Raw genomic sequence first — 21785 nt, 5'->3', positions numbered from 1 at the left:
CCAGCATTAAAACAAAAAAAACTCCTGAACAATGGAAGTGTTAGTCATGCAAGATGGAAGAAAACAACTGACAGCTGATGACACTGGTAATGAGCTGTTCAGTATCTATTTCCATTTCAGTATTCCCTAGTGATGGCACCCACAAGCAACATCACTGACAAAAAAAGATCTCTGCCTAGTAAAAGAGCTATATATGAGCTATAACCTCAGTTTCCTGAAACTGATGTTCACAGATTCTCTGGACCCCAAACACTTACAGTCTGAATATTAAAAACCAGTATGTTAAGCTTATACTAATATTAAAGTTATTAAAATTATATATATATTTATATAAATAAAATTATTTTAAAAGTAGCTTCAAAAGCAACAGTAGTTGATATGGCAATTGGCAAGCTGAAATGTCTATTTTTAAACAAAACGACAGGGAAGAAGAGAAGCAGCAAAAACTACTTGAGCAGTGTCGCAACCATTAATTTTCAATCCTAAAAAGTCTTTTGGAACAAGTACTGAAACTATATTCACTTATGCTTTCCACAGTAACTGAACACAAGTATTGCCAAGTACAAGTCATGTTAAAACCTTTTTTTTGACAGCAGTGTAACGAAAAAGCAGTAAATCAAGTGCCTTTATCTTCATGTATGACTGTCACCGGACACCCTTATAAGCAAGGCAAACACAGCTCAGATTAAACAACTACTTGGTGAAAGCAGAGATACCCAGAGCTACTGGAAAGCAAAAAAAAAAATAAAGCCACAGTCTACTGCCAAAAGGGAAAGCTGTAAGGATGTTCTGCAGGAGTCCTAGGATAAGTTCCCTCAACATTCTAACAACCTGTGCTAGGGAATCAATAGACAATATGGAGTTTGAGTGTCTCAGAGATCTACTGGAGGACAATGTTCAAATTTTAAAAATTACCTTGATGAATAAAAAGTTATCTGAAAAACATAATTTAATACTGAAAAGTAAAATAATCATTCAAAACTCAAGTCTGAATCCATCACTGTAGCAAACATCATCTCAGATTTTTGACACCTTGAATGCTGTAACATAGCAAAGGGCTATGAAGTATTCCACGGTTTAATTGCTTCACACAATTTATGCAACTTCCCCCCCCGCCCCAAAACAGTAGGGTTATAACCACTGTAGAGTGCGTTGGATTAAAAAAAAAAAAAAAATCCTCTTCTCTCTCCAAAAAAGATTTTTTACTTGCTTGGCATCTATAAATCCTCTTCATGTTTTATTAAACTCTACAATTCAGAAATTTGGCAGTCTTTAACAATTTAGAAGGGAAAAACACTGCCATCTCCTGGAGCAGGTGAAGCTGGCAGTTCTCTGAATACCTGCATTCTGCTCTCCCTCTTGCATTTTCTATGCACTGAGAAGTAACTTCAGTAACTCCAGATGTTGTATTTAAAAACAAAAGTGAAAGTCTCCAGTAGCATATAATCTGCAAGATAAATCTTGGTGGCTGAAATTCAGTAGCAACATAAAATCAGGTCTGCTCATCCACCTCACCAAATTCTACATGCTTGAAAAACTTCATCATTCCTCCTCAATATGCACAAGTCCTGAACAGAAATCTCTGTAGAAGTAGCAGTGTGGACAAAACCCAACCATGACAGCTTATTTTCATTAAGAGCACAGCACAGTGGAGTTGCAGGTGACTCTTGGCTTACAGTTTCTAATCTTTTTGACATCATCTTGCTGTAACTTTTGAAGATCCCTATTCCAATCACCTGTTTTCATACAACAGCTTTCAAAAACCAGCTTTTGACAATGTACCAAATGGTTTACCAGTATAACCTAGTCCAACGAACACCTCTGCTGTACACTGAACAACTTGTAACGGTCCATAGGAAGGTACACTGTATCTACAAAATCTGTACCTATAAAATTACTCGGGTAACTAACTACTCTATCCCCCACCATTATTAGTTATAGCAGTATCCCCAATACCTTATCTGAAGTGCTTTACAATAAGGGGAATAAATAGCCCATTATCAGTAACTCGGGACACACCTAGTAATAACCATTCTTACCGCAGGCAGCCTGCAAGCATTCTTATAGAAAGGCTCTTCCATTCCCCCAGTTGCACTGTCTGCTCTTGTGCTCAGTTCCAGGGCTAACTGGAAGCCACCTTAGGGATCCAGTGCTAATGCCATTCCTGTCAATTGCTACCAAGCCTGAGGATGTAGCTCAGTTAATATTTTTTTTAACTGGATTATATCTAAACTAGGACATAACATAGCTGCAAATGTTTTAAAATTAATTTTCTAATACTGACTACATAGAAGACAACATTTACACCTTTTTCTACTAATGCATGTTGGGAGTTTGAAGTCTTTTTGAATGCTATAGCCGTTAAATTATTCCTTTGAAAAACAGCACAACTTCTAAACCAAAACATTCAGAGAAGCATGAGTACAGTACAAGGGCTGAATCAGGATGAAAGCAAACTGGCAGGATATTAGCATCTGTGGGATGGAAGAGAGCAGTTAAGCTCAGAGAGACACAGGCAAATTTTCAGACACCACCACTTGGATACTACAGCTAAACTTTAGAGTATACTTGACAAGTGCTGTTATTTCCTCCTGGTCATGTGAATAGTACACGTAATTTATTATGCCTAATGATCCCTCTTATTTAAGAATTTCAGTTAATTTCATGCTTTTGCTTTCTACTGTTGAGGTATTTTGCTTAGCCTCCTGAGTTGTCTTAAGGGGTTTATATCTGTTCAGGAACAACTGACCCACGAAGTTAAGTTTCACCAGATTATTTTAAAAGTACTCTTGAAAGAAGACAGGAAGTGTTTTTCTTTAAACTTTTAGTTTAATTCTACAGTATTTGTCTTCCTTCTATTCTGCAATTACAGTTGAGGTTCACAGGAAAAGGTTCAGAGGTTCTCAGCTACCCATATCTAAAAGTGGAGTTTTAGCAAACTCAAGTAAAAATTCTGTAATTTTCTTGCCAACATACCTCAGGTTCACTTTGCACAGTACAAATTCTGATGTGATGGATCTTTACAGAAGAGTGATTTAGGCACCTTAATAAAAAAATTCCTTAAAAATATAGTATCTCAATTAAACATTCAGTTTATTTTCTAAAATAAAAACCCCATGCATAATTCTAATATACAGCATTTGATTCTTACCAAAGACATGTTTACAAATATTTTTTTCCTTTTAATAAAGATCTCTATCTACAGTCCAAATCCTGAATGCCAATCTGCCCAACTGTTTTTCAGGCAAACAGATTCCACAGAAGAAACTGCAGATCCATATTTTTTCAGGTACTGGAAAACAAATGTATTGCAGAACTAAATAATGATCTCTTCAGGTACTTGCCATTTGGCTAACCCAAGTTTAAGAGTTTCATTATTTATAAAAAGCAACAAAATTTCAGTCTTTATAGCCTTCTTAGCTGATTTCCACATGAAAAAAGTGCAAATCCAGACATTTACGTCAGCCATCTTGCTAAGAGAAAATGCCATATTTCTTCTCCAATTCGTCAACAGAAGCATCTTTTAATCCCATGTGGGTCACATGATTGAATAATACCTGTGTAACTGAAACAGAAAATCCCAACATGAACTGTTATTTTTGTGATTCACACTCTTAAGGTAAATTAATCCAATTCTTTCCTTGGTGAGAGTAAGGGGTGTACGGATTATACAGCTGAAATACAAATTCAATTTTAGAACTACTTGGAGGATGAACAAAAGTAGCAAAGCAAAACTCTCACTTTGTTTCAATGCCCAAGAGATGCTTAACAACACTTCCTTCAATATGTGTATAATCCAGGCCACGAACAGCTTTTAATTTGTTTACTATCTTGACACTATGCCACTACATGCAGAAGACAAAAGTTAATGCCAGATGGCAGATAAAGCTTACATCAGACAAATAGCATTCATGCCTTTACAAGAGGCACTGCACTTCAGTAAGTAATTTTATTTTAAGGAGATTCACATTTCAAAAACTTTTAAGTATTATGGTTTTTAGTGAAACTCAGCTGTAGATAGTAAATTTAAATTTACATGGTTGCAGAGAAATGTTTTGCTTATGCCTCACTATTACATAGTCTCTCTGGTGTGCTAAATAAAGAAAATATTTGAGACAAAACCCACTTTTATAAACCATGAATTCGAGCCAAGGTCAACACAAATTGCAAACTAATGTGAGTGATGCCTCCGGAACAGAACAGACAACCAGGCTGAGTGCTTTAGAGATGTCTGCATTCTTTTGCCAACAGAAAAGTCAGGATTTGTCAAGAAATAGTTGTAAATTGTGGAAACTGTATAATCTGGATACCTTGGATCTCAGATGTAGAATTTCATACAAATTCATAAATTTGTAACATTACCAACTACAAACTGACATGCTGGCAAAGCTTATTTTATCAGAATAAAATGCAGTGGTAATTCTGATTAAAATAAGAGGATTTAGCTCTAGTTTTCTAGTCTAAACAATAAATAAGGAATCAAAGGATTAGGAAAAATAACATGACATTCATATTAACTTCTAAACCAATAAAACGCTAGACAACTAAAGTGATTATTACATGGAATAAACAAGAATAGCACTAAGTTTTACATATTTTTTGCTAGATTCTACAGTATGACAAAGTAAGTTTACTACCAAATTACTTACTTTTTTTTTCTGAACCTGACATAAACATTACTGCCATATCAAATCTTTTTAATTCAGAGAGCCTCTGGAGGATTTCAAGGATGAGCGATGGCTCCTCTTTCCTGAAGATTATAACAAAATATAAAAATAACTACTGTTGATTAGATTCAGTAGCTGCAAGCAATATTAAAGAATTCAGGAACAAGAAATTAAAGGACCAATAGAATTTCCTTGTCTTTCATATTCCCTATCTTTGTCTTTCCTGTTCATTTGTCCATTCACAAAGAAAAAAGTCAATACCCAGAAACCTTTATGTAGGTATTATTGTTCTACAGAGCAAGAGTGAAGAAATACAAAAACCTAGACTGACACAGACTGACTGCTGGTCATGTACAGCATACCTACTACATGATTTAATGCTTACACCTGGCCATAACAGCACCATTTTTATATGTATCAGGTAGTGTGAAAGGAAGCAGTACCTGTGGCCATAGGAAGCTATCAAAAAGCTGAGCCAATTACAACTGCCTTAATTTTCATCCATACAGAAAATTCCTAGATTGTGTTCATTTTACATTTTTCTGGGGAAGAGTAAACAGGCACTGCCTTTCTCACAAATACTAACAAATAGTATTTTTCTTTCATAACTTTGCATTTCTTTTGGAGGGAGACAGGACTTTTACCTTACAGCAAAAGATTTCAACTTCCTAGCCTTTTTATGTTGCATCATCAAATGCAGGACTGTATCTTCTAAGACAGCATTTTTCACCCATATGACGGATATCTTATTTTTCAAGGAAACCAAGGGAAAGGCAAACATTGATTCATGCTTGCTCTTCTCCATAAAACAACACCGAAAAACATCGAGTGTGTGCTTCTCAGACAGTGTAATTAAGAAAAGCAGTACACTGTCTCTGACAAACAAAATTAACTTTAGGACTCAAATGAGAGCATGGACAGAAATTTCAAAAATAATTTGCCAGGTCCTGTCTTATCAGAACCTGTCTCCAAAACACATTTGCCACAGGCAACTGTAAAATGCTAGCAGATAACTAAATCTGAATGCATCACAGTAAGTGTGGCATAAAACCAAAACCCTCTAAATTTCTCAGCTTTAGGAAGTTAAAATACAGGACAATGTGCAATTGTATGTGCTTACAGAATATACACACAGTAATATGAACAAAAGTTATTTCATACAGTCTAATGCTAGTTTCTGATGCTCTTTAGCACAGCACAGTTCAACAACCCTTAGAAAAAGTATTTTTTCACTTCTTTTCTACCTAATTTTTCAAGATGAGTTTCACTTCTTAAGAAGAAACTATTGAGTAATTCCAATGATTTCACTATGCTCATCTAATCCTGCGTGCTGAAAATCATTTTGTAGGCCTGAGGTTGGGACTAGAGAGAACATTAAAAAAACCCCAAATGCGTAACAAAATACCACCCCCTCCCTGCACCAAAAGAACCCCAAACCCTTCAGAACAGCAATAAATAAGTAATGTAAAACAAAGGAGGAGTTAAACTTACTCAATGTAGAAGTCATGTAGAATTTTCAGGATCTGGTTAAACAAGTCTGGATCTAAGGATTTCTGAAACAGCTTTGCATAAAGCGAGGGCTCTATTTGCTACGGAAAAATTAAAAAGGGTTTTTTAGACAAAAAAATACAAGTGAGTAATGAGAATTACATGTGCATTTTTAGAATGTCATGGACAATGCTGGAGTGCATGCAAGCAAAAAAACCAAATCACAGTATTTGAAATTACACAAAACAATTTTTGCTTGTTTGTTTGGGGTTTTTTGGTGATGGCAATTTCTAACTTCTCTTAAAAGAATTCAAAGTGATTTTTTTTCAAAATATATGTAAGCAAAAGTGCACATTAAGTAGATTGATGTGTTTCAGCATTTGCTTAGTTTAAAAATGTCACTATGTCTAATTACCCCAGAAGCACTCATCTGAAAAATCAGAATTTAATAGAGTTATTAATGTATTTAAGTCTTTAAAGAACAAGGGCCTGTATTTGAAAAAAAAAATGCTGAGACTGTACTTCAAGCACATCAGACTACTTAGTGTTATGTGAAGACAATTAAAAAAAGGGACTATTGTACACTTAAGACACTCTAAACACAGCTATCCCTTCCACCTAAGTGTACTGTTCCTTCCACTGATGCTGAAGAAACTGTCCAAATACTGTTAATATTCTTTGTTTCATACCTTCAGGTACAAGTACATATTTTCTGGGCAGTCTTTCAACTTCCTGAAGTCAGATTCAAGCTGGAAAGAATTTGCAGGAATGGGAGGAACTGGAGAAGCAGACATAAATGACATTCTGATTTCTTTTTCTCTCTGTTTGCTTGCAGGAAAAGATGGATGCAATGTTGATGAAACTCCTTTCACATTTACAGGCAGCCTGCAAAGGTATTTTCAAACACATAATCAAATAAACTTTTAAGGAAATCCTACAGTGAGACCTAATTGGAGATCTTTCTATTCATTAAAAGCTAAAATACTGATTTTTTTTTTTTTAAATAATGTGTTTTAGCTTAAGCAGGTATTTTAAAAATCCCTTCAAATTATACAAGCTTTATATTCGATTCACCTTTTCTAAAAAGCCACATCTGTAAATACTTAAATTTACTCAGCCTCTGTCTACTTTGTTTCTGGAAATAAATGCATTTCATAGTAGGTTTCTCCCATATATAACTGCAAGGAAAAAAAAATCACATTTTCTGGAATTTCATAATGCAAAACAATAAACAATGTCACATGGATAAACTAGTTTCAACACTGATAGCAGTATAATGTATATTTGTCCCATAATTTGTTATTTAAGTCCATTTATTTTTTAGAAATTAAGAAATGGCTAAGAACATACTTTTTTCTTCAACACTTCACAGTAAATCCATCTAACTGAGCTAGAAAAGGTAGGTGGGGCCAGTGTTTTTCAAAGAAATTCTTTGATCGAGATTCCTTAAAAAGTGTTTATTTACTATTAACAGAACAAGGCAGTGTCAAACCAGTGGACAACAAGTACAGTTCTAACACTGAGCAAAGACAAAGCTTCTGTACTTCAGCCTAGTTTCAGCAAGACAGACTTGAGTTTGCCTAACTAACACAGTGTGACTTAAAAACCAAGCACATCTGAAGCTACCACCTGCCTCAGCAGAGGAAAGGGTGGTGACACTGATCTGCTCCTCTTCTCTCACACAACTGGGGTACAAAGAATGCTTGAACTCTGTTCAAAATCTATTCTAAAACAATACAAATAAAAGTCACAGCTAGGGAAGATGGAGTGCCCAAGCAAGAAAGAGTATGGCATGCAGGAAAATATCATGAATTTCTTTATATTTGCAATGCAAGACTGAGTTTTCCATCTGAAACTAAATAAATCATATTTGTCTCAGCCACTACGTGGTCAAAGAGGCAATGTGCAAGAACTGCAGTTTCTTTCAACATTTCCTTTTTAATTCAGATTCTTCAAAGTATCTTCAATACCTCACCAAATGCAGACATCTGGAAATGAAGATTACATTTTAACTACATTTACCTTTTTGAAAGGGGATCAGAATTATTATACTTACTGTAATGGTGACGTATCACTGATTTCTTCTATTTTCAAGTGCTTTGCTTTTGGAGTATCAACTGTAGTCAAGAGATCATCCTGATCTAGAGTCTCTGTTGTTTCAATACTCACTGAATTCCTCCAGTTACTGACTAAAGAAGTAGTGCTGGGCAAGTCATCATCTGACGTATCATCATCAACTTCTTCAATATCTATTCTTCGCAATGGCTTCTGAACAGAGCACAGACCTCATGTCATGTGTGGACTCAATGTAAGTGTTTATACAGACCCCAGACACAGTGCTGTGTAACTTAAAAGAATCTTATGATAACCAGTTACCTCTGTAGTGGTGCACAGAGAAGACACTCTGAATAAAGGCAAATGGCAAAATCAGGAAACCATAAAATTCTACATGAAGCCTGATATGATAACTTTATTACTTTGTCCTCATAAACCAGTATATCCTTACCCTAGAGGATCTCAATATGCCATCTGTTTTCCCAGTAATAATTAAAAATGCATACTTTTTCCCACTAAGGCTGAATAGGCAAGATCTATGATATACTTTGTCCCATTATGGGGTCAAGCTTTGTAATTTAGCAAAAAAAAAAAAAAAAAAAAAAATCATAGCAACATAGGCCTTGGCTTAAAATTTTAAAATTTCAAAACTTCAAAAAAATTTCAAAACTTAAAATTTTGATGTAATAAATATTTGTAACTCAACCCTTCTGATTGACCACATTACATATATACTAAGGTAATTGATTCCACTACATGCTAAAATGCTTCAGCTTGTTTAATCTCTGCACGATCCCCATTATTTTTGACCATCACCTAGTGACACTTTCACAGGTCTTACAAAAAAACCCCTCATCACTTCTTACTTTGGAACTTAATTTCCTGAGCATGAACACAGTGTATATTGCTCTAGAAATACAGATGTGAATGAACATGATTAAACATACTCAACAATTTAGACTTCTAGGAAATGGCAGTACTAAAAGCACAGATGTTTCACCTATACTTATTCTACCTTAACAGAATAACAAGAGGAATACAACCAACCTAGCATCTTCACTTAATCTAGCAGTCAAAGTGAACACTTAATAAATATAATTGTCTATTATTGAAGTATTTCAGCTACTTCACAACAAATTAATTTAGGTTTAAAGAAATATTGTATCTAGTTATAGAAAGGCTATAATACTCCCCCCTCCCAAAGGATCAAAATAACCACACATTTTCTACTAAAACTATCCATCTGAATTATATTATTGATGAAGATAAACAAAGGTTTTCAAATAGCATGAGTGCATACACATACAAAGTATGAACACACTTTGTATTTACACAACTCATCGCTGAATATATAAAGATTAAATGTACTAAAAGAGGAAGCATAATACATAAAGAAACCTGGTATTCCAGTTTTTCATCTATAGCTGATTCATCTGACTATAAACACTGATAATTCATAGTCCAAATATATTGCTTATTGAAAATCAATGCCAGCTGTCCTACAGTTTACATGGATGAAAATGTATGCTCAGAACTCTTTGAGAAGCAGCCCTAGGTGACAGCAGCATATGACACAAGTAGGCAACGTTTTATAACCACTATGGCTGCTGTAAAAACTGTAAATAGCAGAAGAAATGAAGGAAAGTTTACCCAGAACTTCTCAATCAAACACAGAGATTCAACTCTCTCCCATTTACTCTCAACTGCAGTGTTACCTACAGACACAAGACAGTGCTGTGGGGCTGCCTGCCTATTCCACGTTATAAATGTATGCATGCACCACGTTTGCTGAGGGTGGTACTGCAGGCTGAATGCTTACACCCCCACTGCTATGAACTTCAGCATTTCCATGTGTGTATATGTCCTTGAAAAATATCAAAAGAGTAAATCTATACATTTTTGGCTTTCCACAGGCAAGGCTATCTATCAGGAGTTAGTCTACAAATACAGAAAGCAGATTTTAACTTTAAGCTCTACTTCTTCTCCCATCATTACAGAAAGCAGTTCATGTAACAACTTACTGTTGATTTAATCTGTAATGGATTATCAATCAGTTTCACTATATTTTTAATTTCCGTTTCTTTTATCAATACTGCAGGATATTCTTGTTGAGTCTGCTGTTCTTTCGCAGATAATTCCTGAAAAAAATGGCAAGTTGTCCAAAACATCAGGTGTTTGATGAATAAATACAAGGTATGTTAAAAAAAATGTAATAAAGAATAAAAACCTTCTAATACTGTAGCCTTAAACAAACTCCCAAACAAACAAAACCCCACTACACCCAAACAAGCATACATACATTCCTTATTTTAGTGAGTTCGTTTATTGCTTGTTTATTTCCAGGTTCCAGCTTCAGAACAGCTTCAAAATCTGAGTGAAAAACAACACATAAACTGTAGGTATTTCAAGTTACAATGTACATGTGGCAGATTTCTAAACCTTCTATTTTCCTTTCATAGCTCTAAAAATAATTAAAGGCAGGTAAGTGACAAAACGGGCAGGGTTGAAAGGGACCACATTGGAAAGGACCACCAGTGGGTCATCTGGTCCAACCTCCCTGCTCAAGCAGGAGTGCGTTGCACAGGACCGCACCCAGACAGTTCTTGAATATCTCCAGCGAGGGAAACTCCACAACCTCTCAGAGTAATCTGTTTCAGTGCCATGGTCACCTGCACAGTAAAGAAGTTCTTCCTCATATTCAGTGGAACTCCCTGCGCATCAGTTTCTGCCCATTGCCTCTTGTCCCATTGCTTGGAACCACCAAGAAGAGCCTGGCTTCATCCTTCTGACACCTTCCCTTCAGATACTCGTAGACATTGATGAGGTCACCCCTCAGTCATCTCAAGACTGAACAGGCACAGCTCTCTCAGCCTTTCCTCATAAGAGAGACACTCCAGTTCCTTAATCATCTTTGTCACCCTCTGTGGGACCCACTCCAGGAGCTCCACATCTCTCTTGTACTGAGGAGCCCAGAACTGGGCACAGCATTCCAGATGTGGCCTCCCCAGGGCTGAGTAGAGGGGCAGGATCACCTCCCTCCATCTGCTGGCAGTGCTCTTCCAAATGCACCCCAGGATTCCATTGGCCTCCTTGGACACAAGGTCACACTGCTGGCTCATGGACAGCTTGCTGTCCACCAGGACCCCCAGGTCCTTTACACAGAGCTGCTTCCCAGCAGGTCAACCCCCAACCTGTGCTGCTGCAGGGGTTATTCTTCCCCAGGTGCAGGACTGTGCATTTACTTTTTGAATTTCAGAAGGCTCTTTTTTGTCCATCGCTCCAGTCTGTCAAGGTCCTTCTGGAAGGCTCACAGCCACCTGGCGTATGGGCCACTCCTTCCAGCTTTGTGTCATCAGTGAACTTGCTGAGGAGGGATCTGCACCAAGTCACTGATGAACAAGTTAAACAATACTGGGCCCAGTATTGAACCTTGGGGGATACCACTAGTGACAGGCCTCTAACTAGACCCTGCGTCATTAATTAAGACCCTCTGGGATTTGTTGTTCAACCAGCTCTCACTCTGCCTCACTGCCCACTTATAAGTCGTTCTAACACCTGTATTATGACTGACTTTTTAAACAAAGTTTTCAAACTATTTCTTACTACTTACCATACATAGCAACAGCTGTAATTTCACACAAAACTGTCTTCCCATTATGTGGGTACCAACACCCAAGTTTTTATACCCATTGAGCGAAATCCAACAGAAATCCCTTAATTTTTAACCTTTGCACTGATAATCTCAAGTCAGAAGATCAGGATGTCCTTATAATGATCTCTTACCTACCACATTTAGGCCAATTCAAAATCATACCTTGAATAGCTTCCTTTAGCTTTCCAAGAGCAACTCTGGCAGCTCCTCTTCTGGCAAAAGCTTTAGAATAGGAAGCATCTAAGAGCAGAGCTTGTGTGCAGTCATCTTCTGCCTCTTTGTACCTCAGCAAAAGCATAGTACAAAATTAATAATCAGTTTCAAGAGGCAGTTTCAACTGAAAAGACAGAGCTACCCAAACCAATTAAAATATAAAGGTATATCTTCATTACCTACATACATAAACACATCACTGAGGGAAAATGTGAAATAAAAAACTCCCATAAAATATGATTTCTCAGCACCTTGAAATTTCAGCTGTATATTTTGGTATCTCATAGAAAAGTGTTGACTCTTTTTAGGAACACAAAAATTCACATCCTCTGTAAAATAAAACCCACTTAAAACTTGCCAGAGCAGAGTCCACTTTAAAAATTCAACAAAGTCAGTACCATGGCTTTGTACTTCTGCAAACCAGAAATACCATTACAAACAAAGAAAACGTACAAGAAAGGAGAAGTATGAGAATAAGTTTCTCTACATTTGGAATTCTGTAACTTGTCCTTAACTATTTCAGAATAAGAATTCAGTATATCCTTGCATTAATGTCATTTGCTTCATTTTAAGATTAAATTTCCTCATCCCATTTATATTAAGTTACATTAGATCACGATTCCACTATATGTTTATTAAAAGTATTTTCATTCATTCCTCCACTTTCAAAATATCATTAAATTCATGCAAATTAATTTTTATTTGCGGTTCTCATCAGTACTAGCAGTTTCTAAGAATACCAATGGGCTTTTGTTGCATTTTATGTTTTCTCCTCTTTGAAATGTAAAGACCCATGATACAAGATTTATCATAGAGAATCAATTTTCTTGCTTGGTCATTCAATTAAAGTATCACTTTCACTGAATCTCACAGAAGATTATTTGCATTATGATGTCCTTTAAATTGCAAGTGTTGTGTCAGAAATACTATCCAGGCAACCTATCTTATCCTAATTACAGATCCTCATTTCAGATCTGTCTCTACTGATACTCAGCCACGTCACGTGAAAACAGATGACCAACATAAGCCTCTGCTCTCTGCTTCTCATGCTACCAGCTTACAAGTTTTAAAACACCACAACATCACAGAGTCAAAAGAAGTTCACACCTAAAAAACGGCTGTATGGAACTTAGATAATTTGCCAGAAAGCATTAATTTCCCTATAGTTTCTGGGTTATTTGGATAAAACTTAAATAAAAATAAAGAAGCAACACATACTCGCCTCCATCAGTGAAGCTAAAAAAATATTTTAAAAGGTAACAATTTCCAGAAAAAGCTTATATTCATTCCCTCTAAAGTCAGAAGTTATAATCCACTTCTTTTTACAGTGCTGACTGCGTTTAGTAGCTGACTGGGTTTTATAGTCAAAGACAAAGCTCTGGGCAGTTCCTTTCACAAAGGTGAATACCTGAATTTTGCACATAAAAGAACAAAAATCCAACTTCAGAAACCATTATTTAATACTGGTGCTATTTTATTCCCTCAGAACTTGTTTCCCACAAATTGCATTTCAAGATCACACATACAGATTTGTTCCCTCCCCTTTACTGCTTTCAACATGATTTACTCTATACTGAATTCTAACAAAAATTAGAAGGAGTGACAATAACTCAACTTGAGTGAAAATCTACTGGATCATTTTTCCTTCTGATTTACAACAAACAAACGATACAGCATATGCAATTCCACTTACTTCTCAATCTTTAGGTAGGCCATGGCTCTGTTAGCTGGCAGTAGTGCATTGGTGCCATCTGCTGCGATACCACGGGTATAACATTCTATTGCAGCCTCGTACTTTCCTTCTTTGAAATAACCATTACCCTGGAATATTTAGGTCAAAAAAAAAAAAAAACCAGCATTGAGAAAATCTAGTGCAATGAACTTTCTCTTATCCTTTTTAGCAGAGGGGGTCACAACATTACAGAGATGAATTGCACAGACCACCCACATCAAGGCAGACAGTTATGGTGTATTTCTTCCTATCTAAGTTTGGAGGCAGAACACAGAAAGAATCTTAATATTTTCTAATACTTCAAGGATAAAAAAAAATCTTTGCTACATGCATAGTTCAAATGCAGACTTGTAAGTCTACAACTTGTTATTTAACTTTATGCTTGATGTACAGGATAACCTACCCTGTACCTCCTGAATTTAAACACAAGCTGAACCTTTACAATTCCCCTTTCCAGATGCTTTTTGCACTGCACGAATTCATCTTTATCCTGCTCCATAAAACTTATCCTCAAATATTACTTGGGTCCAACTGTTGTTGTTTTCCAATTAATGCTCCATACAAGAAAATTACATTATTTTTTGTTTGTTTCTGGGGACTAAAATTACCTTTTGCTTCTCAGCACTAATTTGAAGCTGCACATGTTCTTTGCTACTACTCTACTGACTGACAAATAAAAGAAAGGCCACAGTTCAGACTTGATAGGATCCATGTTATCAGGAACAAGCCTGCAGTGAGTCAGCTCTGCTGCCAATGAAGTACTGCGTTACACTGAAATTTCTCTTCTGTGACCTATTCAAACTCTTGTTCCTTAATGCATACTTTCATTCTTATCTAATTACCTCTTACAACCAATACAGCAAACCTGAATAATGGTAAGAAGTCAGAACTTACATAGCTAGGTAAGTGAACAGAAAAATTTTAGTTTAGTTTGGTAATTTTATTTACTGAGAGTGGTGAGAGGGAGAAATTGATAAGCCAACTGTGAGTCAAGACTGCGTATCCAGAAATACATTTTTATTGTCATTGCTGCCTGCACCCCAAAGTCCTTTTTGTAACTACTATTCATCATGTAATCAGAAGTTTCAAAACAAGAAATAGTCCACAACTCCACTTGGACAAGCAAGCATCAAGATGCTTAAAAATGGAGAAATGGAATCTTTGTAAAATACGGTTTAAGCTCTACTTGTGTTACCACGTATTTGAAATTTAGCACGTACAATTTGGGCTGTAAAAGCTACCTTTTGTAATTATTCCTCCAGCTGAATCCAAACAGAACTCACTGGACCACTCACCTTCCTAGAGCCCAAAATAGGAAACAATGAAGGTAACATCAAGGACATTGCATTTATGAAGTTCAAGACAGCATCTGGTTTAATTTATACATTTGCATAACAGCACAACACAACCCTTTTCTTTGCTAGGTTTCTCCCGTTCCACCAGAACCTGTGACTTACCAGATCTTTTTCTGCAATTGCCTTCTGCTTGAGCTGCTGCTCTTCAATGCGCTGCTTCTCTTCGTCTGTTAATCCTGTTCTGATCGTATCTTCAAACTCTTTCTGTTCTGAACTTTCTTTTGATGACAGAGCCTGTGAAGAATGTAATTTTTTCCCCTAAGTATTTCCCCACTTAAACATTTTCAGAACATAAACGAAAATAATTTTTAAACTTTTAAGATAAGAAAATCTGCCAAGCTTTTTAACAGAAGTGCCTGTGTTGCAAATTGAATGCAAATTGAAGAGACAATTTAAAAACAATTTAAAATTGTTTCTTGAAAATGTATTTCTATGAGGGACTACAAGTCAGAATAATGCTTGGTAAACAGAAAGTATGTAACTTCTGAAGCACAGTGTGAAATGACTCATGGAACCTGTTTGTATACAGCCCGATTCAGATATCATTTATTTCTTCAATTACTGGAGACTTTGTGTCTTCATTCTGAAAACAAATTTTTCAAGCACTTTCAAAAACACAGTTTTGTAAGGCGTAAATCATTCATATAGTAGTGACAGGTGTGCTTATATTTACTAAAGTCATCATAATCAACATTCTCCTCCCTGTCATGAAAGGGACTTATATTAGAGTACTTTGTTCTGTTCTTAGAACATCTTTCTGGTTTGGTTGACCATAGCAATCTGTGGGACTACAAACAGGGTAGCAGTGTAGTTTTATGGCCAAGAGAATACAGGGGTTCTCTCGTGCTGTGCTTCCTTATACCAAAATACTAAGCATGATTGAAAAAAGCATTTACACAGAGGGTAGAAAATGGGGGAAAATTAAAAAATAAACCAACCAACCCACCAAAACCTAACCCACCACCCAAAGAAAACCAACCAAAAAACAACGACAAAAAACCCAAAAAATCCCAGATGGTGCACACATACAGTCTTAGTTTTCCACTATTACACTGATGTCTGCATATATGCGAGCTTCTCCAAAAGAAACTCCATTAAAGATTTTGACCTCAGTGAACTTCAGATTCCAGAAAAAGCGCATGAGAATTTGTTGAATCAGTTCTTAGAAATAAAATTTGACACAGATATAAACTGAACAGGGCATATAAATTTATGTTAGGGCCTATTAGTCTTATTACCTGATCAATTTTCTTCAGTTCATTTTTTGCTTCAAAGTTGTTTGCATCAAGCTCCAAAACTTTTTCATAATCTATCAGAAGACCAGAAAAATATGTTTCAGGTAGGAAGCACAAACCAGTAAGCAGAGATAGCCCTTTTTTGTAGTTACCCAAGAAGTCTGAGATATTTAAAGGAATGCAACATTCTAAAACAGTTAAAGCTGAATTATTCTAGAACTAACATCTACAGCTATCATTTGGACTTGCTACTTGAATTTTACCTTACCAAAAGAATATGCAACATGGTATTTCAGTTCTTTGTTTATAGGAAACGAATATTAAATTCCTACATCAAAGAAGCAGATCCCACAGGTTTCTATGTATTTTAAGAAAACAACTTTTAAAAGACCCACCTTCTTTAGCACCTTGAAAATTTTTCAAAGCAAAGCGAGCGGCCCCTCTTCTCGCATAAGCCTTTATGTAATTTTTATCTAAAGCAAGTGCTAAATTGCAGTCAGATTCCGCAACAGAAAACCTATAAAAAGAATGAATGAGTAGTTTGGACACATCAAGGTAACAAACCCCAAAACTTCAGTAGTTTATCTTACTTCGAGCCTCTCCAGGTTCTTGAGAACATGGAAATCTCACATGCTTCACAAGGGGCACAAACCAAGTATTTACACATTTCTTGATTCAGAATACATTAAAAGAAGAAAGGAAAACAGTGGTCAAGAATCTCTACTCCCACAGAAAGAATAACCAACTCCCCTGTATCCTTTCTTCACCCAAAACAAATTAAAGCCTTAGAAATAGAGCTCACTGAACCTGGAAGGCAATTTCACTTTCTCTTCCTCGTTTTTCTTCAAGTCTTACACACTGTAACACAGAAGATGGCAAGCTTCTAGCGTGCAAGCAGAGGAAAAATTGATGAGGGAGACTACCAGATTACTTCTCCTGGTGATTTCTATTTTACTTTGTAACTGGTGGGCAGGTTGCAACAACAGCCTTACACAGACTCCAACACAGCATGATGTATAAATCCAGAATTAAAATTAGACCAAAAATCTGAAGGTAGCATTTCAAGTAAGAAAATATTACAGATTTAACAATGCAAGTCTTACTTTTTCATTCTATAAAAAGCTGATGCTCTGTTTGTGGGCAATACTGGATTGTATGGATCAGAATGCATCCCTCTAGTATAGCATTTTATAGCTTCATCAAAATTTCCTTGTTTAAAGTAGTTATTACCCTGTGAATAGAAAAAAGCCTTTTCAACAAGTTACTGTACATTGGCAGAAACAGTGCTAATTAAAAACCCTAAAAAATCAAAATTTGTATTTTAGAATGCTTAAATATTTTTGTTTAACATTTCTCATGAAGTACTGCTTTACCGTGAACTACACTTTCTAACTAATATATTCTAAGTGTCCCATATTAAATAATTCTCATGACACATTCTATAACATGGGTCTATAAAATACTGATTTTAAGTATCTGTAGATCATTTCCAGAAACCTGTAACAAGCACATACATCACTACTTAAATTACTGAATGGGGTTTTTTTTTAAGTTTTTAGTAACTTGATTTGGCATCTTTGCTTTCCAAGTCAATATTCTCATTTCTCCCTCCTCTGGGACACAACTTTTCTCTCATGCACCCTCAATGACTTCACTGCAGCCAAGATAATAATGGCCAAAGATATGTCAATTTCTCAGTGTAGACTACCGATTACAAGTCAAGGAATTTCCACAGCAGCAGGGACAGAACACAAATATCACCCATAGAGACAACTTCAAACAAACAAACAAACAACCAACCCCACAGAAACCCAAACCAAAGCTAAAACTACTGAAGTCAAGTATTGACTGACAGATGGGTTAGGTGATTGCTTACAAACAAAGAAATTTTTCAAAAACTCAGAAGCTGCTGCACAACTTAGCCTCCTTCTCATAGCAACGAAGCCTGAGACAGATCTCTCTCTATATCCTACCTTATTCAGTAAAACTGAACCGGTATGAACTTGCCATTACTAAAGCAAAGAAGTTCACCCATCATTCCCAGATGTATTGGCCTCACAAAGGGACTACTTTTAAATTCTTGTGGATTTAGTTTGGGGCATTCAGATGTTGAGTTCAGGTAAAAAACAGTTCGCTCTTTATCAAAGCAAAAAATCACCAATACATTTATTATCATAAGCAAACATTAATTAGAATCTGACAGGCTTGTTGCTACCGACAATGAGAAGAAATAGAACTGCAGTGAGAATTTTCTATTTTGGAATAATGGGCAGGAAAACAGACAGAAAGACTTCCAAATAGGCAATTCTTTTACCAGACGTGCGGTCTCAGTGCATGATCTTTTAAAAGAAAATTGCGAATGCTCCTATACTTAAGTTGCTACTTTACCAATAATAAACATCTGTAATTCTATAACCTTTTCCTTCTCTGCAAGAGCCTTTTCTGCATCTATATGAATTCCATCTTCTTCAGAGTCTGATTCTGGAGATACAGAATCATGAGTACTATCTTCTTTATCAAGTTCTTCAAGTATTTTATCCTGGAATCAGAAAAAAACAAAAAAATCCTGTTGTCTTCATTATAATTTAACAGTGCAAAATAATACAAGTAAGATTTTAGGAGAATTACTAATGTGTCCTCCAATACTCACAGTTGTGCTTAATATTATACTCTACTATAATTATGATCTTCTAACAGGTCTATTATTAAAACAGGTTTTTTTCCCCTTAAACTCAAATTCAATTTGCTGAGTGAAAGCACTGTCAATAGAAAATCAAGTATTTATCAATATTCTAAATATTAAACATGTAACCTTTTTGGCAGGCAGCTCCCCTATGCTCATACAGTACCCAGCACAGTGAGATACTGACTGGTGGACTGAACTCTCAGCACTGTAACAAAATCTTATTTAACACAGAATCAAGTGGGGATAAGACTCAGGTAACAAAGCAAATATTATGACTTACCACATCAAGTTTTCCCCATGCTTCATAATCGTAAGATTTGATCTTATTTTTCTTGTTTTCCTCAGAGGTTATCTTTGAAGGGACTTTATTTTTGCTTTTCTTCTTTTTCTTAAAAGCTTTGTTTCGAATTGGTGGCAAATTCTAAATTGAATTAAGTAACTTATTATGAAACAGATGTGTGAAAATCACTTGCACTGAAGGATCTACAGTACTTGCATCTAGACAGTATCCATCTATCAGCAAGCTGTTCTCATGACTCTACAAAACCACTAAGAACAATAAGCATAAATCTTTCAACACATAAAAGCAAATATTACACGTATGATACTAAGCTGAGTTTTAGAAGACGACTCTCTTCAGAGCATCAGTGAAGAATAACTTCAATATACTAAATGTCAGCAGTAAATTAGCAATACTGATATTGCAAACAGAAATATTCTCATAAATCTACCCAGAACCAATAAAAAATTTACTGGCCTCATCACTCCCAGAGGCTACTGCCCCAGAGCTCTGCTGGTGGTGCAGTTTACAGAGGAATCTCTGGTTTACTTCAGATGAAGGACATGTTGTGAATTAGTTTGTGCCTTCTATTCAGGTATTTTAAGTCAACAAATGTCATTTAGCTAAAGCAAAACATAATTATTATGAAAATTATCACAGTATGAATAGCTGTGTTGACACTGGTCTTGTGTTCTTTACCTCTTCTGGGACCCCACTCTGTTTCCTGAGTTCAGAATCCACTTCTTTAATATCTTTTTCCCAGCTCTCCAATTCTCTCATAAAATCCTGCAGCTCTTCAGCATTTTGCTTCACTTGCAGCTGCAGTTCTATCGCTTTACTTGGTGTGCTCATCGTAATCTGCCGAAATTCAAGGAAAAAAGCCTTCTAAAAAGAAGCTGAAAGTATGTAGTGAAGGAAGCTAGCTACTTCAAAATTACAATTCAGAAACACCCCCCTATTTGTACAGTTCATAGCACAAAAATCTGAAAGAATGAAGCAAACATGTTTTGAAAACAATCATGATTAAGTAACTCATGATGAGCTAAATACAAACTTAGATGAAGAGAGTTATGAATGGTTGCTAACTATAACCTCTTGATGGCAAGCTTCAGGATCTGTTACAAGCCTCATGGAAGTATAAATAAGCTATTTGTAGAGACACTAAACAAACACAGTTAATGATTTCTGTGGTACAACGTGCTATCCATATTACAGACAAGGGTCTCAAAGAGATCGAAAAACACGCTGCATCATTACTACTGAACTAATGCTACCAAAGCAGAAATGTTTTTACAGACTCAAGAGTAAGCAGCTGAGCAGATACCTTGCTGCAGCAGTTGTACTTCTCCCTAGTTCATACATCGATGGTGACATGCTTACCCTGAGCAACATACTAGGTCTATTTGAAAGGAAGCAGAAACTTTCAGTGAAGTGAGAAATACATAGCATTAATCAAATTTCCAATTAAGGAGCCCGTAATTAATTTCCAATTATATTTTTTTCCACCTTCCGCTGTTGTCCCACCCGGACCTAACTCTATAATATTCAATCTGTTAATATCGCGCAACCTGGGCATGGACACATCAAATATTCCATCCAGCCTAGCACTTCTAGGTAGCTAGAACAAGACACTTAAAAAATGCAATAAAATGCCTTGTGATCTGCTGAACTTTTCTTTTTCCTGTCACTGACTAAAACAGTATTGCCATGAATGCGAAAATCTAACATGAAATCCGGCCATTCTAAAGCATCTTGCTCAAGCGTACAAAGTCAGCCTGCTCCGTTACCCACTAGCCGCATACAACTTAGCAACGACCTGAATCCACGCACCGACAGCAACCTCCTTGCGGCACAGCTCTTACACCCTTCAGGGCACTTTTATTCGAATCTCAGTGCTGGGCCCTCCCAACACCCGAGGGCTGCTGGTTCCAGCGACTCCCTTGGAGCGGCCGCACCACGCCGGCGCCCTGGCCGGCAGCACGGGCCCGCCCTGGAGCGGGTCCCGAGGCCGTGCCGCAGGAGGCCCCGAGGCAGAACAGCCCCTTTGAGCCTCAACATCCGCCTCTGCACCGCCCGCAAGTTCCAGCTGAGGCCTTCACTCCATCAGGGTGAGCTCTCCCTCGCCTCACCACCCCGCGCGGCCAAGCCGCCCATGGACCACAAGGGATGGGGGATGCGGCTACGGGACGGCGCCGCCACGGGGTTCGGGCATTACACATCCCGCACATCCCGCTCGTCCCGTGCCGTGCCGTGCCGTGCCGTGCCGTGCCGTGCCGTGCCGTGCCGTGCCGCGCCGCCGCGGCCTCACCTGCGCCGTGTCGCGGCTCCTCCCGCCGCCGCCGCCCGCGCTGCCGAGCCCGCTCCCAGGCTGCAGCGCGGCCCCGCGCCGGGACAGCCCCGCGCCCCGGCGGCCCCGCGGCGG

General features: G+C 37.1%; 1 protein-coding gene across 1 annotated transcript; it reads right to left on the bottom strand.

Moving 5' to 3' along the window:
• Positions 1 to 3076: 3076 nt before the first annotated feature.
• RPAP3 (RNA polymerase II associated protein 3) lies at positions 3077 to 21738 on the bottom strand. Its single transcript, XM_048300281.1, has 17 exons — positions 21672 to 21738; positions 20063 to 20221; positions 19364 to 19504; positions 18814 to 18936; positions 17501 to 17628; positions 16793 to 16914; positions 16401 to 16471; positions 15265 to 15396; positions 13769 to 13896; positions 12025 to 12146; positions 10510 to 10580; positions 10232 to 10348; positions 8212 to 8423; positions 6845 to 7040; positions 6159 to 6256; positions 4650 to 4750; positions 3077 to 3565 (listed from the first exon to the last, which is right to left on the bottom strand). Exons 2-17 carry the CDS (start codon positions 20213 to 20215, stop codon positions 3474 to 3476), a joined length of 2007 nt encoding a protein of 668 aa, XP_048156238.1. The 5' UTR covers positions 20216 to 20221; positions 21672 to 21738; the 3' UTR covers positions 3077 to 3473.
• Positions 21739 to 21785: the final 47 nt, after the last annotated feature.

This window comes from Corvus hawaiiensis, chromosome 4, assembly GCF_020740725.1.
Source record: "Corvus hawaiiensis isolate bCorHaw1 chromosome 4, bCorHaw1.pri.cur, whole genome shotgun sequence".
Classification (NCBI taxonomy): Eukaryota; Metazoa; Chordata; class Aves; order Passeriformes; family Corvidae; genus Corvus; species Corvus hawaiiensis.
This window is presented reverse-complemented; position numbering and strand designations above follow the sequence as displayed.

Excerpts from the sequence above, each read along its gene's own strand:
- RPAP3 (XM_048300281.1), bottom strand. The coding sequence starts at position 20,215 with ATGAGCACACCAAGTAAAGCGATAGAACTGCAGCTGCAAGTGAAGCAA. Across the intron at positions 17,629-18,813 it reads CTCTTGCAGAGAAGGAAAAG|GGTAATAACTACTTTAAACA; the intron begins GTTATAGAATTA and ends TTCTATTCACAG. Across the intron at positions 16,915-17,500 it reads GCTTTTTATAGAATGAAAAA|GTTTTCTGTTGCGGAATCTG; the intron begins GTAAGACTTGCA and ends TTCTTTTTATAG.